We start from the raw sequence: 10,835 nt of genomic DNA, 5'->3' as shown, positions 1-10,835 counted from the left end.
TATATGGAAACCATGACGTCACTAAGCAGTTCTTATTTCTGCTACGGGTGACGCTGTTGCTTGCTTCTGGAGGCGCTATTCAACCTCTTTAAATAGGATATAGATGCTGTCTGACTAAATTCATATGTAAATATTGCGGATGATTACATTGGTCATATGACCGTGACACTTTCTAAAAATAGCCTACCCTTGACGTCATAAGTGACTTAGCCACCTCTCGGAACGTCATCAAACTAAACGAATTGTCTCCAAACATTTGTCTTCTTTGGATGTGACAGCGATCTTTGAAGACAATCACGGCGGTCACTGAACCAGAACGAATAAGATTTGAGCAGCTTATCAGTACACTCCGAATCCAGTGGTATTGGCCTCCCTACCTCTATTCTCTGCGGCTATAGATCAATAAACTGGGGTCTCACTAGTATATAGCCAGTGCGGTGGACTGGTCGGGGTGCGAGGTCAGATGTGCCCCGCCGCAGGACGCATGGCATGTCCTGGATTGACCCAGAGACCAAATCGTTGACATTAAAAATACAAGAACATACACATTTTTGGGTAGGTAGAGACCTAGGGAAGGTCTCTATGGAGGTCTCAATGGCACATTCGAGGCAACGAATTGGTTTCGTGACCCACAAGAGGATGAAGATGTAACCTTGGGCCGGGCCACAAACCTTTGCGTGAAAATAGTGAACACGAAACTGCAATTTTTCGTAAAAGATTATAGAATTTTAATGCTGAATCAGAGCAAGGAAAATAAGACTCATACCTCATCTCAAACTTCATTTAGAAAATTTACAATTTTTCGACTCCTTCATTCATTTCGATAATGGAAGTTACAGTAGATATTCTAACCGTGACATTCAAATTCGACCACTCAGGGCACCTCTCTATAACGGACAACACTTGTCAGTCTAGTGTGTCGGTAATAGAGAGATTCTACTGTACATGTTTAATGCTAAATCGGCCATGCAGAAGACACCATCACAAAAAAACACAAGTAGCAACATTGAATCCCAAGGCGGACTTTGCCGACGGCAGCCCACCAAGACGCTAATCGTTGACGTCCGCAGGGTAAAGGTCACAAACGGATGTCTAAATGGATGTCAAAATGACATCACTGCTCATCCTCTATTGAAAATACAATGTACACTGGACAGCTTGAAGCTTGCAAACATAAAGAGATTCACAGTAGTGTTGATAACGTACGAGTGACAACAAACTTGCAGACATTTCTAAACGAAGACTGAGCAAAACAACAGCAAACCTAAACCAGGCCTACAAGTAGGAAAACCAATTACCAGAGACAGTCACATGCTGAAAAACATCATTATTCAAAACCTGATTCCACTAAGGCCCTGATTCCACTAATGCCAGAATACATATTGTGCGTAGCATTGCCATTTATGCCATGATGCTTTAATAATGATATCCCATTTTTCCTGAAGAGTGCTGCACTTGTACCCAGTAATATACATAGTCATTTTTGTTTCGTGTTTTGTTAAACTAAAACTTTGCACACCTCAAATTCTATGTCACGACAATCCTTCATTAGTTATTACAACTATAGTTTCTTTTTTGCACCCATATCTTTAAGCGGAATTTCTTTAAAAACGAAAAAATATGGCAAGGGAATATTTAGGGATTTTCAGTATGTCACTCAATGCAGACCCTCCGCACAACCTGGAGGTGTGTGATGTCATTCATACAACACAAATTCATGGAGCGCACGCAAGCATTCAACCGTCTTTAAAATAAATGCACAAAAATAAGACAAGCAAATATTCAAGAGCTTACTGGATCTCTCATGGAGCACATCCAATCAAAGTGATCAACAGATCTACACTGTAGCTGCAACTTCCTTGAGACATCACGTATTTGGCAAAACATTTGAAATGAACTGAACTGAACATTAATTACAACAGGGAGAGACAGTTGGATACAAAAATTTAAATGATATTCCCATATCTACAGAGTCAAGCTTACACCCATCCTGAACCTCATGGTTCATACTCCCTCTAGACATAGCTGGGGTATATCTTGACAAGATGCGAAAACCTTTGTGGTCAAGATGGCTTACGCCAAACTTGACAAAGCACTCTGACAACGAAATCATTCTGAGAAGTGTTTAATTAAAAACAGACATTATTGTCATTCTGAGCAGCATTCAATAAATAAATGACATGATTGATAGCAATCATTGTATTTTGAGTGAAATAAAAAATATCGTGCTCAGCAATCACAAGGTTTTCAGTAGTAAGCCAGATTCGTTTCAGAAATCTATCCAAGAGGAGGAAGAACATTATTAAAATGTTTTTAAACTCAGGCTTTTCAATTGCATGATTCTTACAATGTTCAAAGGTGCAAGAGAGTGCCACACCTACCCAAATAAGCATAAAAATTGTTTCAAATTCAAAAAATCTTTTTTTGTTGAAGCATTATCTGCTAATGCACCTCAAAAATTATGAATTCTGTTTCTGAATCCAATGAGGTAATGTCTGGAAGCCCAAAATATGTCACTTCCTGTTTGACTTTGAGATAGCCATATGAGAAATGGGCCTCAGTTTTTGGAAACTGAAATTACAAGGTACATTGTATGAAGGTGTTCGTCAGACTGGAAAGCCTGAAGCCTGTCGCAATGGTGGTTCATTTGGAATAATCCCGGTACAAAACAAGAGACAGAACTTTCCCATGTAAATACACTCGTTTCCACATAAAATAGATCTGAACTCACAAAATATTTAATTGATGATGATACTGAGGTAACTGTGTCACTCATTCATAAGCCTCAGATGGCCCTGTCAGAGGAATATTTTGGCTTACTTAAACTGGGGCCTGTAAAATTTACGACTATGCATGCACTGGAAGCATCTGCATAGCCTCATTCTTCACCTGACGATTTTCTTGTAATAACAGATGAAACGAGCCCAGATGTCAGGACTTTAGACTGATAAGTGTTACCAATGATGAGTCAATTCAACATTAAAATCCAGGATAAATTGACAACCTTTCACAAAACACACAGTATAAGTTCCAATTCTGGTTAAAAATATCCACCGGAGACAGCTTCTTTAATTAATTTCTGTTTTCTATAGATTTCATAATGGGAGAGTTACCAATAACATAAGTCAATTTACCATTAAAATTCAGGATTTATTGACAATCTTTCACAAAACACACAGTACAAGTTCCACTTCTGGTTATAAATATCCACACATGACAGCTTTACGTTCTCTTTCCTATAGATTTCGTAATGAGGGCAATTAAGGCCTTGTTCAGGTCACCACTAGCATGACGGAGTTCGGCTAAGGCCTGCTGCCGAGAAAACCCACGACTCACAATTTTTTGAATGTCTGCTTCAGGGTATTGCGGTGTAGCACTTGAGCCGGTCGATGAGCTTTGGCCACTTCTACCAGCCGCACTACCACTGGCCCGACCTGAAACATAACATCAAGAAGCTATAAAAGTGAAGTTTGTTTATTATAGTGTCAGACCTAATGAAAGGGCCAGCCAGCTTTTGGCTTATTGGACAGTCTCTACTTCCAAACTCCTGTCTCTAATGCCAGGCACCTGGTGAGAAGGCAGTTTGTATTGTACCCTATATTTAACTAGCTGGCTGCTAACCAACCACTGTCCCAAATAAGAGGGTGTCCTGTTAACAGAGGTGTCCGCTAAGGCACCTTCCCCATAGAGGTATACGGTATACTACACTATACGCGAACAATGGCTTCACAAAGGGTGCATGACCATGAAACTATTGTTCGCGTATAGTATAGTATAGGGTATAGTTCTATGGGGAAGGTGCCTAAGAGAGATTCCAGTCCACTTCAGATGAACATATTCTGTGGAACCTCTCTCAGGGGACACCTCTCTAATAAGGACAACCTTTCTATAAAGGACAATAGGTCTGGTCCCAAATTGGTTTCTATTCAATTTAACCTCTCTAATCAGGAGAACACTCTATTATGGACAGCACTTGTCAGTCTCGAGGGCGTCCTTAATAGAGAGGTTCTACCGTACATACCTGCGCTAGCTTCCTCTGAGGACTTTGCCAAAGCTTCAGCCAACATGCGATCGTTATCCTCCATATCTGTGACTGAGGATGTGCGATTGAGACGCGCATGTTCGGGAAGATCAGATTCTGGTAAGAATGGTGTCTCGGTCCCAGTCGTTCCGATGGTTAATACATTTCGTTTTAGGTCTATACAACACTGCAAAGTAAGGAACACTGAATTAGTGTTTTGTTTCACAGTGCTTGCTTCGACTGCTAGTCATCATAAACACTTAAGTAACATTACACGGGTTAAAAAATGTACGAGTTTCTCAAAAAAATTTACTTCTTCACGCTGAAAGATGATATGTCTCTTCCCCTAAATGAATAAAGCGTTGTTCCGAATCTATCGATCTATAAATCTATAGATTGCCAGCAATTACGCTCAGCAATTACACAAAACAAAGTGTTCTCATTTTATACAATACAATACAATAAAAACTTGTAAGGCGCTCAAATCCAGCAATTAAACTGTTCGAGTGCGCACCCTAGCGAGCAAAGTACTTCTGAAATAGGACCGTCTTTAGAGTGTTCCTGAAAGCAAGGAGTGACTGAGTGTCCCGTAGATTACAGCTTAGAGAGTTCCACAGTTGGGGAGCCAGAAAACTGAAGGCACGCCCACCAAATGATGTAGTCTTTGATTGAACGCGGCACCCCTTTATTTGTCAAAGGGGTACACCTTTCATATTACTCTACTGGTGGTCCAGAAAAATAGAAATTCTGTTAAACACAATTGCGTACGAAGTGCAGTTGTCATGCATACAAATTTGCTGAAACTTGATATTTATAGTATTTGTATGATCTGTCTAAAAAGCCATAGTGCTGAAATTTCAAATTTTTAGTACGCATTTATGCAAAAGTAAATTTCAAATTCAATCATAAATTTCAAATTTTTAGGAAACAGCGTAGACCGTTATTTGAAGTCTGAAATTACCTGGTGTCGTTTGAGCATGTCCAGTCCTAGCAGCATGTCCATTGGTTGTTCTTCAAGAATGGAGAAGGACGACTGCAAGAAGTCATCACCTATTTTTATCTGACCTGAAATGAATTAGGTTTCTGGTAAATATAGATTTCCAAGTATAGAAGTCCATGTACAAATGTAGAAGTCCATGTACAAATGTAGATTTCCATGTACAAATATAGAAGTCCATGTACAAATGTAGAAGTCCATGTACAAATATAGAAGTCTATGTACAAATGTAGAAGTCCATGTACAAATATAGAAGTCCATGTACAAATGTAGAAGTCCATGTACAAATGTAGATTTCCATGTACAAATGTAGATTTCCATGTACAAATATAGAATAGAAGTCCATGTATGTAGATTTCCATGTACGAATGTAGATTTCCATGTACGATTGTAGATTTCCATGTACGAATGTAGATTTCCATGTACAAATGTAGATTTCCATGTATGAATGTAGATTTCCATGTACGAATGTAGATTTCCATGTACGAATGTAGATTTCCATGTACAAATGTAGATTTCCATGTACGAATGTAGATTTCCATGTACGAATGTAGATTTCTATTTACGAATGTAGATTTCCATGTACAAATGTAGATTTCCATGTACAAATGTAGATTTCCATGTACGAATGTAGATTTCTATGTACAAATGTAGATTTCCATGTACAAATGTAGATTTCCATGTACGAATGCAGACTTCCATGTACAAATGTAGATTTCCATGTACAAATGTAGATTTCCATGTATGAATGTAGATTTCCATGTCCACAAATGGAAATTTCCATGTACAAATGTAGTACGGGGTATTCAAATTAGACAGACTTTGATATTTCCACTCTTTTCAGCCAACTGGCAGAAAAAACTCAAAACACGCCCCCTATTACCCAATTAGCAAAATTCGAAATTAATTTTTTCATCAAATAATTTCTTTATATCTGTAGACTTGCCACAACAAATATTTTTTCAATACCTCTCCAAATATGTACTTGAGAGTAAAAAACATGCACTCGTCTAATTGATAGGCCTCGATACTCCAACCTATGAATATTCATTAGTGGTCTTGTCTCCTGTCAAAATTACCATGATGGAGCTCCATAGCCTTTGTTAACAAGTCTGGTATAACAAGCAATCATGACATTCCAGGCAGAACCAGATTGTATCTCTGGTTTTACAAGGGTGACTTTCAAGGCTGATGTCCAACTCCACCATCAAGTCATTCCTACTGTGATACTCACCTAAATGCACTCGTCCAATAATTTTTTGCACGCCAACTCCCTTTGCGATACCAGCCCAGCGTACATCGACCAACCTCATTATGCCACACCGCTCAGCACAGGCTTGACTCATGATTGTCATCTGTGCTCCTGAAAAGGAAAACACGACAATGGATATTTAAAAAGGTGTTTAACCCAATCGAATTAAGATATTAGGATATCAGTTTTGTGTACCATTTGTAAGACATTAGTATTGACAGTTTGTAGTACCATACTAGTGCTAGAAGTCAAGGCAAAACCAAAATATCTCGTGTTGCTCAAGTTGACGTCTGCTTGCGTTTTATCATGGCGGATTTCACAACTAATGGTTATACCGAAAAGTGTTAATTTGTGACCCGCTCTACCAAAACGAGGCGCTATTGTAGACCTTTTGTGAAATGTGACCAAATCAGTTTGTAATAGATTTCACAAAAGGTCTACAATAGGGAAATGAACAACAAGTCCGTATCAACCTGTCGAGTTCAGATGCGACAAGCGCCTAGTTTTGGTAGAGCGAGTCACATTTCTGAATTGGCTCTTGTTTAATACTTCAAAACAAACTGTTCAATATCCGCAATAGACGCTGGCTGACACTACATTATATAGGTAATACTAAATTATAAGTCCTAAGACCACAGCTGGCAGCAGTCACAGTGCCTACGTACTCAAGGGGAGGGGGGTAGTACCGAAACGTACACCGTGAGTACAGTGGGGGAGGGGGTCCAAAAACCTGGCTTTTCGTACGTACTAAATGGATGGCCCCTAAATAACATGTACCTGAATCGACAAATGCTTTCACATAATGACCATTGACCATACAATCTATGTACAACATCACAACCTGGCCAAAGCTCTCTGGTGAATATTCCATAGCCGTTTCCATGTTACTTTCAACATTTTTTAACCTGAAAATATAGGATGGCAAAGTATGTCACAAAGAGTACGTGATCTTTCAGAGCATCTACCAGGGGCTAAAATTTGAAGTTTTTTAATCTCTGAGGAGAGGTGCTCTCAAAAATTGTTGTGCTCTGGCTAAGACGGGGGGAGGGGAGGGGGGAGGGGGCACACACCTCATGCCAACCAAAAATCACCACCAGTATATGGTACAAGCGTCATTTGTCAAAATGGTTGACAGTACCAACCAAATGGATTATTTATATTGATAACAAGTAATTGAGCTGCATTTGTATTTCAACTTGGCATAACAGTGGAACCTCCCTTAGCAGACACCTCTCTATTAAGGACAACCTCTCTATTAAGGACAACCTCCATATTAAGGACACTAGTTTTGGTCCCAAATTTTTTGTTTCCATTGCATTCGACCACTCTATTAAGGACACCTCTCTATTAAGGACACCTCTCTATTAAGGACACCTCTCTATTAAGGACACCTCTCTATTAAGGACACCTCTCTATTAAGGACAGCACTTGTCAGTCCCGAGGGTGTCCTTAATACTAATAGAGAGGTTCTACTGTACTTGTATTTAGGTTCGAAAACCGTACCTGATTTCTTCTGCAATCTTTCTCTGAGCTTCCATATCAAAAGGATCAGAGTTAATCAAGGCTATTCTCGCCAGTTCCCGATCAGTTTTTTCCTTTCTTTGTTTGTTCAATTCCGCGGTAAATTTTACTGAAAATTAAAAAAAATATTTAAGTATAATAACCAGAAAGAAGATGTGTGATAGAAATTCTTTTTAATCTAAGACCATCCATCCACAGTGTAGTTTTTTTTCAACTTAGACTGAAAAGAAAGGAAGATAAGCCAAGAAATAAACGAAATATGTCTGCGGACATAACTATGGTTATCCTTCTACATGTGCATGTATAGGCCCGTCTAAATTTTTTTAAGAAGGAAAACCTTACAGATTCCAGACTTTGGTCTAGTCATAGGTTTCTTTGATCTAAAGGGAAGGTAAACAACCGAATGAGAACATTTTAGTCTGTTTGCCTTGAAGGTAGCTCATCAGCCAAAAATTGGCAGCAAAAAATACTTCTTACCAAGGTCATTTGCCTCCAATGCTTCAGAAAGTGGAGGATTCCTCACTTTGAGAACAGCCCTTTGATCAGGCCTGTCCCTGAGAATGTTGAAAATTGTCGCTGGATCATCCGGCATATCTTCCTCTACTGTTGGTTGTTGTGCTTGTGGTGCCACTGGTGGTCTGGGGGAGGAGGTTGCCTGAGATTGAGAACTCCCCGGAATCCTGATCTGGGAGAAGTCGATCATGTTTGCTCTTCCAGCACCTGAGTGAAAGTGGATAGATAGTGAAACTGCATTCAATCAAAATGTTTTCATCAAAAATATATACTGAAAGACAAGTTATACTTTTCACATAATAACACCAAATCATTGAAGTGTGGATGCATTCTTTGCACACTTTATTTACCTCGTGCTACTTTCAGCTGGCCCTTTTAATCAAAGATCTATTTGGAGACCTCTCAAGCCATTGTCTGGCGTCTTTTACCTTAAGATGTAGGCTTATTGTAAAGGTGGTTTGTTGGTCCGATCATTCCTAGGTCAGTAGGTGGTACCGGCATATCTGGCAAAAGAGTCTTAGATCCATGCACTTGATTGGCAACAACGATAACATAACGTAGTGTTGGCCGTCGTCACGTCACCATGCATTTTTACATTACTGTAACGTGACGAGACGCAACGTCTTCGTAAACATTGTTCCCAATCAATCAAAGGCTAATACTATAGATCCATGCACTTGATTGGGAACAACGTTTACGAAGACGTTGCGTCTCGTCACGTTACAGTAATGTAAAAATGCTTGGTGACGTGACGACGGCCAACACTACGTTATGTAAACGTTGTTCCCAATCAAGAGCATGAATCTATAGTAATAGGCCTATAGGCCGCGCTACTCAGTCGGTGAACACCACCGTTATGGATTTACCTTGGGACTGTTGTGGTGGTGGTGGTCTTCGAACCGACGGTGACTGCTGCATTGCATTAGCTTTTTCTATCAGTATGAGATCATCGTCCGCTACACCATAACTTTTCAACGTGTTGGTGAGATTACTAAGAACTTGGCCATGCCAAATCAGTGAAAGGTCTGAGGAAGGAACGTGTTCCAAGTCCAACAAAGAGATACACAAAGCCTTGATATCTCGTATTTCCATGTCTTCAGACACTTCCAAAGGGACGATCTGTTCATCAAGCATAAAAGTAACTCTCATCTTGAGGTATTTTAGTGTCTGGTTATTGATTTAGAGAGATAAATCGAGTATAAATCGAAGAGTCATCGCAACGCGAGTTCACCATACTTCGAAATACTATTAAAAGCGAGGGGGGTTTGTTAATGTATGCAAGTTTCTCGTGTGAATCTATTTTTGGTCTGTCATGTGACCTTCCTCGGCAAATTCGCGGCAAGTTCATAACGCGGGAAAAGCGAATGTGCGCGCACGTGGTCTTCGGCGATCCGTGCCCATCATGGGATTCGAGACGTAGGGATCTGAGACAAATCCACGGCGACCTTTCTGACATATGTATGCCTAAACGCGATCTTCGGTATGGACCTTTCGTTTTACTTCACTTGAAATATTCTTCAAGTATTTTCACTGCAATTCGTCCAAATGTCACAATCTCATAATCATACTCCCAATCAAAGTACTCCCAATCAAATCAAGTACTATTGTACTTACGGGTTGCATTCGGCACACTGCAGATAGCCCTGCTGATTTTGATGTGATTCAGATATCATGCATGGCATCAAAGTTAAAAGTTCGGGAACAAGACGTTCCATTGTCGGCGCTAGTCCCTTGAATATGTTCCACTCGTCCATAGTCATATTGATCCCCTGCTAAGTCGGAATGGGTTCCGTTACCCCGATAGAATCCTCCGGCAGAAAATGTCTCCGAATATCGACCTATTGTCGTCCATTGAAGATATTTATCGTGAAATATCTTCCGCCGCCCAAATAAAACTTGAAGGGAGTGCTACTGCTGCTGGCATCCGCATCCGCATCCGCGTTGGGTCTCAACATCCTCGACAGCTCCACCGTCCTGTCCATACTGTGAGAGAGATGAGACAGACGCAACCAGACCGAATCGGAGCTGGCTGCTCCACCGCCCTGTTCATACGGTGAGAGAGATGAGACAGACGCAACCAGGCCGAATCGGACCTGGCAGCACCACAGCCCTGTCCATACGGTGAGAGAGATGAAACAGACACAACCAGACCGAATCGGACCAGGCAGCTCCACCGCCCTGTCCATACGGTGAGAGAGATGAGACAGACACAACCAGACCGAATCGGACCAGGCAGCTCCACCGCCCTGTCCATACGGTGAGAGAGATGAGACAGACACAACCAGACCGAATCGGACCAGGCAGCTCCACCGCCCTGTCCATACGGTGAGAGAGATGAAACAGACACAACCAGACCGAATCGGACCAGGCAGCTCCACCGCCCTGTCCATACGGTGAGAGAGATGAGACAGACACAACCAGACCGAATCGGACCTGGCAGCTCCACCGCCCTGTCCATACGGTGAGAGAGATGAGACAGACACAACCAGACCGAATCGGAGCTGGCTGCTACACCGTTTGTTTCTACCAAT

General features: G+C 40.9%; 1 protein-coding gene across 1 annotated transcript; it reads right to left on the bottom strand.

The window, feature by feature from the left end:
- Positions 1–704: 704 nt before the first annotated feature.
- LOC135497115 (protein DDI1 homolog 2-like) lies at positions 705–9,529 on the bottom strand. The gene is made up of 8 exons (XM_064786834.1): positions 9,171–9,529; positions 8,269–8,511; positions 7,774–7,900; positions 7,048–7,175; positions 6,253–6,381; positions 4,983–5,086; positions 4,022–4,208; positions 705–3,434 (listed from the first exon to the last, which is right to left on the bottom strand). The coding sequence occupies exons 1-8, from the start codon at positions 9,451–9,453 to the stop codon at positions 3,223–3,225; spliced, it is 1,413 nt and encodes a 470-aa protein (XP_064642904.1). The 5' UTR covers positions 9,454–9,529; the 3' UTR covers positions 705–3,222.
- Between the last annotated feature and the right edge of the window lie 1,306 nt (positions 9,530–10,835).

This window comes from Lineus longissimus, chromosome 12 (assembly GCF_910592395.1).
Source record: "Lineus longissimus chromosome 12, tnLinLong1.2, whole genome shotgun sequence".
Taxonomy (NCBI): Eukaryota; Metazoa; Nemertea; class Pilidiophora; order Heteronemertea; family Lineidae; genus Lineus; species Lineus longissimus.
The sequence above is the reverse complement of the archived record's forward strand: the minus strand, read 5'-3'. Positions and strand labels throughout refer to the sequence as shown.